General features: G+C 39.8%; 1 protein-coding gene across 1 annotated transcript in view; it reads left to right on the plus strand.

Annotated features, from left to right (window-relative positions):
• LRP1B (LDL receptor related protein 1B) overlaps window positions 1-18081 on the plus strand; it is an 875307-nt gene that overhangs the window by 584640 nt on the left and 272586 nt on the right. Inside the window, exons 42-43 of the mRNA XM_030580310.1 lie at window positions 10987-11179; window positions 11726-11851. Of these exons, the coding sequence (XP_030436170.1) occupies window positions 10987-11179; window positions 11726-11851 (319 nt within the window). The remainder of the gene's footprint in view (window positions 1-10986; window positions 11180-11725; window positions 11852-18081) is intronic.

Raw genomic sequence — 18081 nt, forward strand, 5'->3', positions numbered from 1 at the left:
GGCCTGAGCTGCCTGGCATCATCACTCATCCCCTCTGAACATGCCTGAACATAGTTCTGATAGAACCTCTGATAGAACCTCTGATAGAAACTGTTGCTAAATCAAAGGCAGGGCAAGTCCCACTGCAGTGTGAGGGGAGCAGTTTCCTGGGCACAGCCCCTGCTGTAGGAGTGGGTGAGCATCCTCTGCCCTGGGAAGGCACGGGGTGTTCACCTCAGGATGGTCTGCAAAGCAGGCAGTGGGAACTGTTGGGACTTGAGCAGCAGGGAAGAAGCAGCAGCCCCATGCAGCAGTGAGTGCTGCAGCCACGGGGAGCTGCTGCCTCCTCGCTGCTGGGCGGACCTGTGAAAGGTGGCCCAAGGCCTTTCCCACCCCTACTGCCCTGTGAGGCAGAGTCTGCAGCAGCCCCTCTGGATGGGTCCCCTTGGAACATTTAGCTTTGCTAAATGGAAGGCAGAAATATGGAGAAGGTGCATGACCCACATTTCCCCAATCCAATATTGCCTCTGTCGATGTAGTTACAAAGGAATATTTGTGTTACAAACCTCTGCCTTCCTCTACACACATCAGCACATTGAGTGAGACAAGCAAAACACAGCATATTGTTGTGTTCTATTGACTTAGATAGGTGGAATAGTCAATACTTACTTTTAAAGGGGAAAAAAAAGCGTGTCCAGAAAATGAAACATGATCCTGAACTGTGATCTGGACTCCTGCACTTACATGTATCCCAATGCAGGATTGGGGGTCTAACTCCCTAAAATTACATTAAATCCACCAAAGGTTAAAGGTTGAAATCTAGGAATGTTCAAGGCCTAAATGGAAGAAAGAGAGTTTACTAATATGTGGGCTACAAAGATTATTTATTTTAATTAGCAACTCTCTTGGCAACTTCTCCACAGTAGTATTTTTGGTATTGAACCTTTACCAAAGGGATGTACTGTATGTTTTCACAGTAAAACCCTGAAGGAGAGGGAACAAAAGGACCCAAGGAACTCTATGAAGTGAACTTTTCAGAGTTTTCCTTGAATTCTCCTATGAAGTGTCTGCCATTAAATGAAGGTGCAGTGGATTGGCTGCTGTGCTGTTATAGTTATTTCCTGTAACTGCCTACACTGCTCTGGAACCAAGCCTCTATGGACTCCTCTGTCCTTAATCTATACAAATTCATTCTATTGGATGAAATGTGGCAATCGAGTGGGAACTGACATATTTTTAGAAGCAACAATAACTCTCTTGTGTAGGTATGCACATAATGCAGGAAGGAGCATGGCATGAAGTGCTCTGGCTGTTTTATGCCATCTTGGAACAGCATAAAGCAGCCAGAGCATACTGGCCGGTTCAGCTAGGTTATGGCTTCATTTCACCAGAGTAGAATGAAGGGCAGCCTGAAAATACAAACCAGTTTCCCTTTCCTTCCCATTCTCCAGATTTCTCTTGCCTCTTAAACCCCCTCAACATTCCCCTGAATGCACACATTCCAGTTTCTCTTTCCCTCCTGTCCCCTCTGTTGAATAGACACAGTGCAACAAGTAGTTTTTAAAAGAAATATTTAGGATTAATGGTCATTTTTGCCATTATTTTTCATGATTGAAAATCTTTCTCTCAGGGAAGGCTGCTACATAAAACCTTCATCTTTGAGAAACTCATGAAACTTATTGAAAATAGTCACCATGTCCCATAGTTCTCAGCGGTCTTAAGCTATGGGCCTGCTTCCATTAAGTAGCCTCCTTCAAAAGTGCCACTCTTTTACATTGTTCCAAATGAGTGTGAAGCCAGGCCACCCTCAGCTAAGATGATAACCCTCTATGCTGTTAGGAAGCAGAGAAGATCAGTGAGAGGAATGGAGACATCTTTGCTAAGGGTAACCTGTAGCTTCAGTCCTGTTGAGAAAAATAAGAGGTGGCAGTCAGTTTGAAAGTGCTTTGTGGAATTTGCTGTAGTAGAGCATTATTCTTTAGTCTATTCTGAAGGAGCAACTTTCAGTTATGAAAGAACAACAGGGAAAATAAAAATAATAAACCTTCAAATAGATCCTCTGAAGACGATTTAAGTGAGATTTAACTATATAAGAAGTTTGAAGAGATGTATTTTTCAGTTATTGAGATCATTAAGCACAAATAAATGTCCTATGATTTTTTTTTAAAGGACTCATTTTAAAGTTATTTATTTAAAGTAAATTCCTGAACTTGATAGTTACTTGTAAATGATCAAAAATTCATTCCATACTCAGAATCAATAACATAATTTTCTGAAAAATACAATGTATTTTCCATAGATAACAAACAGGTTGAATCCATCCTTTAACTGCAAAACTTAGCCTAGCCTTAATTATAGAGCTTCATAACATAACTTGGGTATGTCTAGATTATACTGGAAACTGCTGCTGTTCAAATTATTTCACTTCCTTTTTTTAAACATATTTATAAAATATTAGCTATTTTTATACTGTGCTGCTTGCAGTAAATTCAGCTCTGAGCATGTTCTTGAACAACTGTCATTATTTCTTTGTTATCCTTTCTGACACCTGCCAAAATTGTAAAAGTTAATGATTCAGCTTTAATTAACTGAAATGAATCTTCACCAGATAAACACAATACCTAATAGATGGAAAGTGATGGTGTTTCTTTCATTCACAGATAAGAATTTAATAACTTATTGACACTCACAGCACTTTGAGTTAGATATTTTTCAGAAGTGAACCAAACACATCATACTTACAGTTTATTGTTATGAGCCCTTACATTGTTGCATATCTATCATAACCATAATTCTTAAAAACACAGATGTGATGGGTGAGGGCCCTATTACTTGGTAACTCACTCGAAGTACAGCCCCACATGTATAATTAAGATAGCAAATGCTTTATCTTGTTCATAATTAATTTTACTTTATGGGAAATTGTAATGATTGATAGATTGGATGAGCTAAATGCCTTTTTCATATCTAACTGCTGTGTTTCTGCAAATAGTTTCTAAGAGATACAATTTTTAAATTAGAAATTATTTTACATGAGTATCAAAAGCCCTCCCAAAAGAGAAGAAAAGTAATATAGATAATAAGAAAATTATAATGATATGAAAATGAAGGGTAGGCATGACATTTAACAATAACATTCAATTATTTGCTAAATGGTTTAATTAGATAAGTTGTTTTAGAGAGAGCAGCTAAGTGATGTCTGTATTTAGATTTCCTTACATTATCCATTTTAAAAGATTCTACAATCTTTATTATTTGTTTTAGAAGCTCTTCCACCTCTGCTGTCTGCTGTTTGCAGTATGTCTTTGCAGAGAAAAAGCCTTGAGGCAAGAGAGGTAGCTTTTCTTTCCCCTGTGAAATTCCATTCAGGTTTGGCTGAGATACTCACTAAGGCTATATCTACATTGCATAGTTAAATCGATGTAAATTATAGTAATGCAGCCTTATAGAGAGTTTGTTCCTCCCATTCCTATGCACATATTTCCAGATCCTAACTATTGGGGAGACTTAGTGGACCCTGCCTCAAGAATTTTTCAATTGTCCACAGCCAGTTGACTGAATGGTGAGATTCAAGCTATGAAGGATCTGGTTGCAATGGTCTCTTCAATTCTGATTGCCTCTGGTTCTGTCTGCAGCCCATCGCATATTACCTGATACATTTGCTGAGGAAGAAGAGGAATTGTTTTCTCTCCTGGAACAACAACAGATGGATTCAGAACTGGAGCCAGAGTTGCCTCCTGATGAAAAAAACGTGGGCATTATTTCTGCTTTATCTTTTCAAAGGATGCATTACAATTCTGAGAGTTGGTGGATCGAATGGCATCTACTTTGAACTTACCTTCTGTTGCTTTAGAAGAAACATCACATCCAGTATTTGACATCTTAGGAGATTGTTGAAGAAGTAGAACTCTTTATCTTTTACCTGTTTGGGATGGACTTTTGCAACATGCTAAAGCAGTTTGCACTTCTCCTTCTTCCTGCCTTCATCTCTAAGAAAATAGAAAAACTGTATCAGCTCCCCCATGAAGTGTTATCATATTTTCATACTGCTCCATCTCATTCTTTGGTGGTTGCAGCAGTAAGTAATAGATCTAGATATGGTCAAACCCATTCTACTCCAGCTGATAGATAAGGGGAGAAGCTGGATTCCCATTGGAGGAATACTTTCTCTTTTTTTTGTCATGGGATATTAAAGCAGCCAGTTACTAGCTGTATTGTCCTGATACCAGTTTCATCTGTGGTGGGAGGGAGGCGGTGGGAAAATGGCTACATTTGTTCGAGACTTATAGGATGGTCAGAGGAGACTTGTCAATTCAGTGCTCACAGAAGGTCAGAATATGGCAAAATATGACCTTTGGGTTTCTTTTGATGCTTCTGACTCAATGGCCAGGGCATCTGTTGTCATCCTTAGAAGACATGCATGATTTAGATCTTCTTTGTTGGCTGTGAATGCTAGGTTTTAAACTGAGGAACTCTGTTTTCAGGGCAATGGTTTGGTTAGTAACAAAACAGATGATTTTTCTGAGAAATTAAAGGGGAGCAGATCTACAGCTTGATCACTTGATTTATATTTTTCTTCTAAAATGAGATGACTTACTTCTTCTTTTTGCTACCAGAGGCAATTTTATCCACTAAATCGTATTTCTTGGCTCATAGTTGGCAGCAACTACAACACCAACAGTCAACTTATTCTCAGTATCAATATTTGTAGCAGACTGAATTCCAAACAATCTGTGTTCTCATCTTCTTCTTTGAATACATGGCTTCAAATTTGACATGTGACTCCAGAGTTTTGGACCAGCTTGCAAAATTCCTTTCTATCTGTTGTTTGGAGATAGGCTTCCCTATTTTGTCAGCCGTCTTGTAACATCAGACAAATGGATCCTAGAAATATTGGAAACGTGTGATACAATACAGTTCCAAACACTACTTCCTACTCTTCCCATTTCAGGGAACAATCTCATGAAGGTGTTCTTCTGTCATAAGGCCAGAAATTACTTCTAAAAGGGGCTCTAAAGGAAGTTCCTGAAGATTTATGGTGTCAAGACTTTTATTAAAGATATATCTTGAAGTAGAAAAAATATGGGAAGTTGGGGGTTCCATCCAATTTTAGATTTAGGAAGTTGAAGATATTTATCTGGAAGTTTCAGTTTTGAATATTAATTCTAGCCTCCATCATTCCCTCATCACAAGCATGGATTGGTTCTCAACTCTTGATTTAAAGGATACATATTTCTTCTTAGCGAAATCATCCAAAGTACCTGTTTACATGGTGGGATAGAGACATTTTCAATACAAGTGCCTACTATTTGGGCTTTCTACAGCACAAAGTGTCTTTACAAAGTGCCTTTCTGTGGTAGTGGCACATCTCAGAAAACACAGTATTGTTGTTTACCCGTACTTGGACAACTGGCTGCTGAAGTCAACCTCACATGAGGATATGTTGACTCCCATTCAGTTTATAACTTCCCTTCTAATAGATGTAGGACTTCTTCTAAATATCAAGTAATCAAATATCTGCCCAATTTAGAGAATCCTCTTTATAGGATTGGTACTGGACTTAGAAGCAGAAAGGGATTTCCTTCCAGAGGAAAGATTTCTGAACACAGTGTGATATATTTTGGAGATTAATCCTTATTAAACACATAAATTAATATTATTTTCCGATCTAATGGGTCTCATGGGAGTGAATTTATCACTCCATTTCCTCATCTCAGAAGGAGGCCAATGCTACTTTGGTTGGTTTAACATTGGTTGGCTCAACCCTAACCTGGATAATCTTCACATGCTAATCAGCATACTACAGAACATTGTAGAATCTTTGATTTGGTGGACAAACAGAGCCAACTTTCTGAGAAGAATTTTGTCCCCTCATGATTGGTCACAATAATAAGTGCATTGAACAACTCCTCTGGGGCCTCTGTCAGTTCAGTGTCACTGGATTATTGTGATGCGTCACTGGATCATAATGCATATGCACAAGGAGGCTGGATTAAGGTTGCTTGAGAACTCTAGTTTGTATGTGTGTAATCTTCTCCTAGGTTTTTTTGAAAAGCAAACTGAAGTAATAGACATTCCTTCACGAGGTACCACATTGACTTCCTCCTGTGGTTAATCAGCAGGGTGGAACCTTGAGATCCACCGCACAGACCTCTCCGCTGCTTGAGCTGAGAATAAGTAATAGCAGTGGTAGGTTATCATCCTGTATGTGGAACAGTACAGGAGGTATGGGACACTTTCCCTTTGGGTTTCACAGATATTTGCTGACAGCAGAATGATGCTTAGGAATCTTTGGCTGCAAGCTCTGGTGCACTATGCCCTTTAATGGGCATAGGCTCTTCTACGTATTCCCCCTAAAAATGACTCCTCCTGCCCTGTCACTTCCAACCTGCCTCTCTCCCAGTTCAGCATCACATAAGTAGACAGTAGCAGAGACAAAACTGAGTTTTCCCGTGAGAGATTCACCTTTAATTATATGATCACATGCTATTTTTTCCACAGAACCCTTGCCTCATTCAGTGCACAGGATGGACTTGCTCTGGAGATGAATCAGGGTTGTGTAGTAAAGGAAGCCATTGTCTGCAGGACCCCTGCTTCATCTGATGAAAAAGTTGGAAGGTGTGTACTGGATGAGGCAGGGGATTGCAGGAAGAGAAAGGATTGTCTCATGATTAAGGCGATTAAATACTGCCCTAGACAATTGGATTCTATTTCTGCCTCTTCCCCAGTGTCTGTATGTGATGCTAGGCAAATTATTAAACCAGATTTTTCACAGGTGTTCATTAAATGTGTGTAAATGTGTGTTCCTTGTTTTCTGGGTTCCTAACTTGATACTTTGGGGTCTGATTTACAGGGCCAGCTCCAGGCACCAGCTTAGCAAGCAGGTGCTTGGGGCAGCCACTCCAGAACAGGGGTGGCACGTTCAGGTATTTGGCGGCAATTCGCAGAGGGTCCCTCGCTCCTGCTGAGAACGAAGGACCAGCTGCCGAATTGCCGCAGATCGTGATCGCTCCTTTTTTTTTTTTTTGCTGCTTGGGGCAGCAAAACCCCTGGAGCTGGCCCTGGTGCTGAACACTCATTGCGGCAGCTGAAATCAATGACAGTTGTGCTTTCAACATATAAAGTGCTATACAATGCTAAGCACTCTGAAAAATATCAACTCCTAGGCATCTCAGATTGGCCACTCAAAATTAGTGGATACTTTTGACTTAATCTCTGTGCCTCAGTTCCCCGTACTTAGATAATATTGTGATGAACCCCATAGAGAAGTCCATGAGGAATTTAATTACTCTTTCTTCAGGGCAGACTTTGAATAGTGTGCAGTAAGTGAGGGCTGGGGCCCCACGTAGAACAATGGGGATTTCACTTACACCAGTATAAATAAGGAGTAATATCAATGAATTCCATGGAGTTACAACATTGTATAGGTTTCTGTAAGGGTGATGAGAATCAGAAGCACTGTACTTCTGTACAATAATACTGAACTACTCCATATGTAATCAGTTCTACAGGTAAGCTGTTTAGTTCATAAAATGAGTCTTGGTCTTCTTCCTTATATTATTTTATCTTATTCTCTTTACAAGTAACGAAGTATGTTAGGTTACATTTGGGTTAAGTAAAGACCTCCAAAAAGTATTGTGTAGTTTTATGACTATGAAAATGCAAAAATCTTTCTTGTTTCCCAGTTAAAAAATAAATTAACTATGTCACTCTGGATAATCATCATTTCATAATAATAAAATTATATATATAAATGAAGATTAAAGAAAGCCATAGCTACTAGTACTATCTTACTATAATTACCTGTTAAATATCAAACCTAATCCCATGTGTATCACTGGCTATCTTTTTTGTAAGACATCTCTTTGCCTTTTGGCCACTTTACATCCTTTATCCTTCAGAGTGTTGTTTGTAACCTACTTGCATTCAACAGGCATATCCTAATGTATGTGTATATAATTTATGTGACAGATCTTCAGCGGGTGTAAACTCTCATAGCTCTGCTGACATCAATTCTGTGGATCTCACTTTTGTGGTTTTTTGAGGAGAATCTGGATGATTTCAACACATGGTTAAATTAAAACATTGTGAACAGTTCCACTGAAGTCAGTAAAACTTCTTTGTATAAATTTATAGGATTGGTTCCATACCTACCTATTCCTGTGAAAAAATAGTATGTGATAATGTTATTAAAGACTATATCATAATGCATTTAAGCAAGGAAGGTGATTTAAGCATTAGCAACCTCAATTCTATTTTTTCCTAGTTTGAGTGATTTGGCTTTTTAACATTCTCTGAAGGTAGTTATATCTGTGTAAGTAAATTAAAAACATAAATAAATTTGTATTGGTATGTAAAGAACAACATATAAGTGGGATGATATGAAGAACATGGGGAGATGTATAATAGATATTGCCAGTACTGATTAATCCATTAGTTTGTAGTATACATAGTATCAATACAGTTTCTTAAAATAAAAACAAAATGTTCAGAGTTGTGTTTAGTACTTCACCTTTTTGAGATTGTTTTAGAGAAAAATATAAAATGTAAATTTTAAACAACATGAAGTTAATAGAAGCTTTATTGTCAATGGCATGGGTACATGTATTGTATAGATTGATTTTAGTGATTAAAATACACACAATTTTCGGATTTTGAGGAGAGAGTAGTAGAACTGATCATTACTGAAATAATGCTGATTGAGGTTTGACTTTAATTTGCTAATAACTGAAGTGTTTGATCAGCAGTTTATTTTTAGACAAAAGACAACTTCAGGGTGGAGTTAATGTTTAGTTTATGCATCAGTAAATTTCACAGTAAAGCACACTAGGGATGCTTGCAGTTGGCCGTCAAGAGAGAGGGACTCCATTTTCAAACACATGATTAGCCTGAGCCTTGAGGAGAAACACTGCTGGAAAGGAGTGGAGAAACAAGAAACGGGTGGGAGAAACAGGGATGATTGGAGAAGAGAGAGTACTTTGGAAATTGAGAGCCAAAGAGGGAAAACAATGAGTGTGTTGAGGAGGAAGATAGAAAAGAAAGATTCAAGAATGGAGGTTGGAGGGAGATAGGAGAAGACAGAATGTACAGGAAGGGATTGAAGAACATAGGGGACAAGAGGACATGTTAGTTAACAGAGGAAACATGATAGGGGAAATAGGAAGAAGAAAAAATCTGATGGAGAATAAAAGAGGGAGAAAAAAGAAATGGTGTGAGAGAAGTAAAGGAGAGAAAAGGAAATAGGAAATGTGGGGAAGGAAGAACAAGCAAGAAAACATGATTTATGGTCATTAAAACATATATTTTAAAAAGTATTCATAGTCTGTTTTATTGTAAATGACCAATGAGGAATACAAATTGATAGAAAATTATTGTAAATTTCTGTAAATATGGCCTGTTGGCTTCAACCAAGTTGTCAGTATGGCTGTCAGTTTTGTAAAGATTGTGCAATTGGGGATTAAATAAAATAAATCAATAGGGATTTCCCAGAAGTTTGGTTTGGAGCTACCCTTCTGCTGCAACACTACAACGGTTAGGTCGATTGAGGCACTTGAGCTAACCACTCTTCCACTGAAATAGGAGGGACTGCTGGGGGGGCATTTTCAGGAAGGAATCTTTGTCTCTGGAATGCATTTTATCTCTGCACCCAGGATCTGATAGCGCTTAATTCCTTTGACTTTTAGGGAACTCTGAAAGATCTATCTTATGTCCAAAGCTTTTCCTACGTATTATATGAATAACTGAGGAATTAAAAATATTACACCTCAGAGGCAGGGAGGGTTTTTTCATTAAACAATCACTCTATAAGATTTTATTCTTGTTGTTACATACTTTTCATATATACATCATTCTATAAGTGGCTAGAGCAGAGCACAGATTATTTTTTCTGAAATAAAATTATATTTCTTTTTCCATTTTATCCCTATAGCAGCATTAAAAGTTAAAAATCCATAATTGTTCATTCAGAGAAAATAATGTAATTTGGGGTTAGAATTTAATCTAGTAGAGTTTCTGAGCAATAAGGAAAATAAAATTATCTTAATTAATATTTACTGCATTGTTTATATTCTCCACTGGTGCCTGTGTTGTCAAATAAGCAGTGGCCCATGTCTTTCTATTATTTTTTAGGAAAGTCATCATCTGGAATGAGATGAGAAACAGAAACTATATCTGTGGGAATAATATTTCCACTTGTTCAAAGTCTTTGACAATATACTATATAGTGAACCAAAATCCATATTTTTAATAACTCTTTTTAAGTTTTGAACAGTGGAATGTAATTTAGTAATATTCAGTTGCATTTATATGACCTCTTTCATCTGGGAATCTCAAAACACTTTACGAACATTCATTAACTTGGCCTGCATCTTCCTGAATATAAATGAGAAGGAGCTTCTGACAGAATGATCTCAGGGAGCAGTCTTCAATTTTGAAACTTACTCCCCACCTTGATTAGCAAGAAATCAGATTTGTAAGCCTTCCAGGTATGCTGCAGAATCTGTTCTGTCTCCTTTTTGATAAGAGCAGCTAAGGTAGATATTTTTATGCTGTGTTTTTTATTTTATGCAATAGGCACGCAAAGCACCATGCAGGCAACTGTAATTGCATTTTAAAACTTTTGTAGTAATAAATAAATAAATAAGTGAAACCTCACAACACCCTTGTAAATTACTGTAGATAAGTAGTATTATTTCTGTCTTATGATACTGGTAAACTGAAGTACAGATGATTTGTCCAAAGACACACAGTGAGTCAGTATAGAGCCTGTGTTAATCCCCTACTCAACGCACCAGGCAACACTCCCTCCTCATTCTTTATTCAAATAATATGTTCTAACTTCTAACTGAGGTCTCCCAATTAGCTTTGCTTTCCTTAATATCTACTAATATTCTCTGTCTTGATCTCCTTTCCCTCAGTTATTATTAAAATACAGGTTGGTTGAATAAATAAATAAATCTACATCTGATTGCCATCTAAATGCTTTTCTTATGTATTTCTGTACTTCAGGTAATTGTAAAGTCTGGACCAGGCACTTTTCTTAGCCTGGCTGTATATAATGGCTATATCTTTTGGTCAGACTGGGTGAGACGATCTATTCTTCGCTCCAATAAATATACAGGAGGAGATACAAAAGTTCTTCGATCTGATATACCACATCAGCCAATGGGCATCATTGCTGTTGCCAATGATACTAACAATTGTAAGTTACAAAACAAAATATAATGGGTTCTTTATTATACATAGTTGCTTTCAGAAATTTAAATTAGCTTTCATCAAATTATATGTTATGGCATTTCATAACCTCTTCTTTTCATTATGTGGAATATTAACTAAAAGATAGAGAACACTCCTTTTCCAAAGAAATTAAACTTTAGTGGAATACTGTGTGTATTTTTCTGGCTTGAGCATTCAGAAATGGAAAAGTTCTTAGTAGATTCTTTGTAAATATTTGTCATTTTTGGATATTGCATTTAATCATTTTACACCTCTGCTAAAAGTAGCTCCATCTTATTTAATACAGTAACCTCTCTGGCATTATGGCATTCCTACCTAACTGGTATATGTAGAGACTTTTATTTGAAATCTGTCAATGTATCAGTGACCCATAACACATTTACCAAGAGACTGAACTGCATTGAAGTCTGATCTTTCGAATAATACTAAACATTGAAGCAGATACCACAAAGTTAATAGAAGATGGACTGTTTTTATTAACTTGATAATACAAAAGTTCTTTATTTTTCAGGTGAACTGTCTCCCTGTGCACAAATGAATGGAGGCTGTCATGACTTGTGCCTTTTGACTCCTGATGGTCGAGTGAACTGTTCATGTAGGGGGGATCGAATGCTGATAGATGACAACAGATGTGTGAGTAAGTAATATTAGTCGATGTTGTGATCCCCCATGGTGTGGTCCCATCAGATCTCACAAACAAAATTGGTTTGAGCCAACTCGTTACTTGGATTTCAGACCTCTACAGCTTATATTTATTGTCGGAAGTAATGCTGGTGCTTCAGTAAGTGAGATCTTTTGAATGTACAACTAAAGTTTTGACATTTCTATCCAATAAAGATCCCATGCAACATTTTGTAAGAGTAAGGATGTTAACCTTAGTGTCCTGGCCAAATTCTAGCTTGACTAATTATAGTCTATTTCAATTCCCTAGTGTATTTTTTTTTCTTCTGTTGGACACAGTATTCACTTCCTATCCTAAAGTGTGTAGCGTTATAATTGTCAGATTCCAACATGCACGGGTGTTGCTTAAATTATTATTGAATATAATTGTATATAAATTTGTATACATAAGTTTGTACTGTGTTCAGGACCCTTTAGGATGAAAGGTGTAATAAATCAGTTATTCCAAAGCCATTGTCCACAGACATCTTTCTAGTAATCTACTGGACACCCCATGACACAAAATAGTGTGAGGAAGAGGAGAGAGAGCTAAACTTTTTATAAAGTAGTTGAAGAATCACTGGAGATCCATTGTGGCCATTATTGGCCATGTTGTATCTGGTGCTGAATTGGTGTGCATGTGAGGAGAAGTAGCTGCTAGTGCAGGTGTTAGCAACCTTTCAGAAGTGGTGTCACTGTAATTTAAGGTTTCACGTGCCAGTAATACATTTTAACATTTTTAGAGGGTCTCTTTCTATTAGTCTATAATATATAACTAAGCTGTTGTTGTATGTAAAGTAAATAAGGTTTTTAAAATGTATAAGAAGCTTCATTTAAAATTAAATTAAAATGCAGAGCCCCCAGGACCAGTGGCCAGGACACGAGCAGTGTGAGTGCCACTGCAAATCAGCTCACAAGCTGCCTTTGGCATGTGTGCCGTAGGTTGCCTACCCCTGTACTGTGATTTGAAAGGATGCAGCATGTGAACCCTGCATGTGCACCTTTTGCATTACTCTGGTTCTGATGTTTGATTTTGAGAGTGGATAGTATAATTGTCTTGCCTTTACCCTACCCACACACCTAATGTTCTTGGTCTTGTGCAGGCTGGGAGAGGGGACATCTTACTTCCCTGCCTAGGGGACTAGTCACATTCAGAATGCCTCCGCCCCCTCTTCCACCCAGCAAGCAAAACTGGCCTGATTTGCAGGGCCACACAGAATGGGGGACAAGTGGGGCAATTTGCCCCAGGCCTTGCAGGGGCCTACACGAAAATATAGTATTCTATAGTATTGCAACTTTTTTTTTATGGAAGGGGACCCCAAAATTGCTTTGCCCCAGGCCCCCTGAATCCTCTGGGTGGCCCTGCTGATTTGGAGTGGAGTACATGCCACTCCTTATGTCTGAATTAGCCAGAAATCCTTCAGCTGGCCCCACTGTAATTTGATTCCTTTATCATGGTTACCTGGTTAGCAGCCCCTCTCAAGTCTCTTTGGGTATGTCTACACTACGGGATTATTCTGATTTTACATAAACTGGTTTTGTAAAACAGATTGTATAAAGTCGAGTGCATGTGGCAACACTAAGCACATTAATTCGGTGGTGTGCGTCCATGTACCGAGGCTAGCGTCGATTTCCAGAGCTTTGCACTGTGGGTAGCTATCCCATAGTTCCCGCAGTCTCCCCTGCCCATTGGAATTCTGGGTTGAGATCCCAATGCATGAGGCAAAAACAGTGTCGCAGGTGATTCTGGGTAAATGTCGTCACTCCATCCTTCCTCCATGAAAACAATGGCAGACAAACATTTCGCGCCCTTTTTCCCTGAATTGCCCTGGCAGACTCCATAGCATGGCAACCATGGAGCCTGTTTTGCCTTTTGTCACTGTCACTGTATGTGTACTGGATGCTACTGACAGAGGCGGTATTGCAGTGCTACACAGCAGCATTCATTTGCCTTTGCAAGGTAGCAGAGATGGTTACCATCCCTATTGCACCATCTGCCATTGTAAATTGGCGATGAGATGACAGTTATCAATCATTTTGGACCGTCTGCTGCTGTCATGGGTGCTCCTGGCTGGCCTCGCTGAGGTTGGCCGGGGGCGCATGGACAAAAATGAGAATGACTCCCCGGATCATTCCCTTCTTTATGTTTTGTCTAAAAATAGAGTCAGTCCTGCCTAGAATATGGGGCAAGTGTACTAGAGAACCAGAGAGCACAGCCGCTCCGTGTCAGAGCCCCAGAGATCCCACAGAAATGATGAGCTGCATGCCATTCTAGGCGGTACCCCTGCAACGACCCCACCCATTGCTTCCCTCCACCCCCAACCCTCCTGGGCTACCGTGGCAGTGTCTCTCCATTTGTGTGATGATGTAATAAAGAATGCAAGAATAAGAAACACTGACTTTTTAGCGAGATAAAATGAGGAGTAGGCAGCCTCCAGCTGCTATGATAGTCCAGGGAGTACAGAATCTTTTCTTTAGACATGAAAGGGTGCAGGGGGGGCTGATGGAGCTCAGACTTCAGCTGCTATGATGAGGATGGTTACCTAGCATTTTGCACCATCTGCCAGGAATGACAGGGAGTCATTCCCATTGTTACCCAGGTGCCCCCAGCCGACCTCACCGAGGCCAGCCAGGATCACTCATGGGATGATGATGGTTTTCCACCATTTTGTACCGTCTGCCATCAGGAAAGGAAGGGGAGGGGATGCTGCTCTTCAGCGCCGCAGCACCGCATCTACCAGCAGCATGCAGTAGACATATGGTGACATTGAAAAAGCAAGAAACAATTTTTTTCCTTTTTCTTTCACAGAGGGGGAGGGGTGGTAAATTGACGAGCTATACCCTGAACTACCCCGGACAATGTTTTTGACCCTACAGGCATTGGGAGCTCATCCAAGAATGCAAATACTTTTCGGGGACTGTGGGATAGCTGGAGTCCTCAGTCTCCCCTCCCTCTCTCCATGAGCGTCCATTTGATTCTTTGGCTTTCCATTACGGTTGTCACGCAGCACTGTGCTGAGTCCCTGCTGTGGCCTCTGTCTATCATAGCCTGGAGTTTTTTTCAAATGCTTTGTCATTTCGTCTTCTGGAACGGAGCTCTGATAGAACAGATTCGTCTCCCCATACAGCGATCAGATTCAGTATCTCCCGTACGGTCCATGCTGGAGCTCTTTTTGGATTTGGGACTGCATTGCCACCCGTGCTGATCAGAGCTCCACGATGGCCAAACAGGAAATGAAATTCAAAAGTTCGCAGGGCTTTTTCTGTCTACCTGGCCCGTGCATCCGAGTTCAGATTGCTTTCCAGAGTGGTCACAATGGTGCACTGTGGGATACCGTCCGGAGGCCAATACCATCGATTTGCGGCCACACTAATCCTAATCCGACATGGCAATACCAATTTCAGCGCTACTCCTCTTATTGGGGAGGAGTACAGAAACCGGTTTAAAGAGCCCTTTATATTGATATTAAGGGCCTCTTTGTGTGGACGGGTGCAGGGTTAAATCGGTTTAACGCTGCTAAATTCAGTATAAACGCGTAGTGTAGAACATGCCTTTGCATGCACTCCTCTTCCTCACCCCCCCAGGTATTAGGACTTTAGCCTTTGACCACACAGATCTCTTAAAACGAAGTATTGATGAATCTTAACAATAGGAATGCAGTACAGCAGTAAAGAAAAAAGATATTAAAACTATAAAACAATCCATGTTCACTTCTATCTTTCCTAATGCTTATCATCCCCCTGAAGTGTAGGAAGGCCCAACTGCTTCAGATCTCTCCACAGGACCTGTATCTGCATCAGCCTGTGCCTCATGAACAGCCCCTGACAACTGCCCTCTCCTTAGAGAACTACTTTAACTGTTACTGTACTTTTGATCTTTAGACTCTCAGCCTTGGCAAAACAACTGGCCAGTGCCTAGAATTAGCTTTACATCTAATAGCTCAGGTGTTGTCCCTTAACCTCTTGATCTCTTTAACAGGAGGTGTTTTATCTGGATCAACTGTGTCGTCTTTTTGTTAACAGCCTGTTATTACAATAAGGCAATATATGCATGCAGTAAACATTCCAGTAACCCAATATAGCCATACAGTACCTATCTCAATAACCAGTCCCATACAGTATTAATAAATTATTGCAGATCAGCCCTACATCCTCCGCATCCTTTCCCCCGATACCCAGCACATGCACGTGGTACATTGTGCTTTAAAGCAGGTCCTTTATATTTTATTATTAAAAGGTCCTTAAAATAACATAAAAGTCCTTTTTGCTTGTATTTAAATATGTAGTAGGATGGAAATGAAAACTTTTCTTTCATAACAGAGTAGATACAGTTGATCTAAAGAAAAGTTGCACTGGTAAAGTAATATACCATTAATGTGCATTAGATTTGAAGGCGTTTCTGCAAAATCCCTTCCAACTGGCTATATAATTGAGATATAATGAGTTGTACAGATGATTTTTAGTGGTAACAAAGATGTTAATTAAACCTGTAACACTGTTACAGAGCAGCAGATTTTAGTCTAGCTGTGAAATCAATGCCAATAGTGATCAATTGAGATTGTATTTGCAATATTTCCAGAAAATGTTATTTAAGACTTTAGTAACTAAGTAAAGAAGCATATATCCTGTGTAGCCCTAAAAGCACTGGTAATGACCTACAGTTCAGAACTGAGAGAGAGAGAATGGGTCATACAGCTGGTTTGCAATAAGTTCCACAATATAATTAAGTCTGTAGCATGGTATGGCATTTATATGCCCCCAAAGCATTACAATCCTCAATTGCCACAGCTTCAATATATTCCTTGTGCCTCCTCATGCAAGGTCCTCAAGTTATGTGAAAAATAAGCAATCTTAACTTTAGGTTTACAAAAACATTGTAGTGTCATTGTATGAGTCGCTATGTTTCCATCTAGAATACTGTGTGAACAGCTGGTCACCCCATATCATAAAATGTATTGCAGAGTTAGAGGGGGTTCAGAGAAGGGTAATGAGAACGACCACTGGAAAATCTCTCATATGAAGACAGACTGAAAATATTGGGATTGTGTAACTTAGAAAGGAGACAGATAAGAGGGGACATGATACAAGTATTTAAAGAAGAGAGACCAGGAGCTTCTATTCCTACTTTCTCTCACACATACACACTCACAAAATACAAGAACAAAGGGACAGTCCTTTACATTGAAATGTAGCTAATTCAAAACTGATAAAGGAAATACTTTTTCACATAGTGCATAATTAGATTGTGAAACTTATTCCACAAGATACTGATGTCAAGAATTTAGTAAGATTCAAAGGAAAAATGAGTGTTTATATGGATAACAAGAATTTCCAGAGTTGTTTTAGATACTGAAAAAAAAAATTGGAATGGATAAAATCCTAATACTTCAGAGTTTAGTGGTGGACAAACTTTTTGGCCTGAGGGCCACATATGGGTATGAAAATTGTATGTCAGGCCAAGAATGCTCATGAAATTGGGGGTTGGGGTGCAGGAGGGCACCGGCTGGGGGTACGGGCTCTGGGGTGTAGCCAGAAATAATGAAGTGTTCAGGATGTGGAAAGGGGCTGGGAGTGGAGCAGAAGAGTTTGGGGTCTGGGAGGGGGCTCCAGGCTGAAGTAGGGGGTTGGGATGTGAGAAGGGGTACGGTGTCTGGGCTGGGGGTGCAGGTTCCATAGTGGGGCCATAAATTAGGGGTTCATGGTGCAAGATGGGGCTCCAGGCTGGGGCAGGAGGTTGTTGCATGGGAGGAGGTCATGGGTGCAGGCTCCGGGCAGTGCTTACCTCAAGCAGCTCTTGGAAGCAGTGGCATGTCCCCCCTCCAGCTCCTACGCTCCACACGCTGCTCCTGTCCACAGGTACCACCCCTGCAGCTCCCACTGGCCACGGTTTCCAGCAAATGGGAGCTGCAGAGTGGGCACTTGAGCAGCTCCCTGGCTGCCCTACACATAGGAGCTGGAGGGGGGATATGCTGCTGCTTCTGGGAGCTGTGCTGAGCGGCTGGAGCTCAAGGGCCTAATTAAAAGGTTTGATGGGCCAGATGTGGCCCTCAGCCAGTAGTTTGCCCACCCCTGGTTTAACCCAGTCACTAGCTATTAGCAATTAGGATGAGATTTTAAATTGGGAGATTATACAGCATCTGCTTACTGTGTATTTCCTGCACCGTCCACTGAACACTGTCAGAAACAGGATAATAGATTAGAATCACA

Source organism: Gopherus evgoodei, chromosome 11, assembly GCF_007399415.2.
Source record: "Gopherus evgoodei ecotype Sinaloan lineage chromosome 11, rGopEvg1_v1.p, whole genome shotgun sequence".
Classification (NCBI taxonomy): Eukaryota; Metazoa; Chordata; order Testudines; family Testudinidae; genus Gopherus; species Gopherus evgoodei.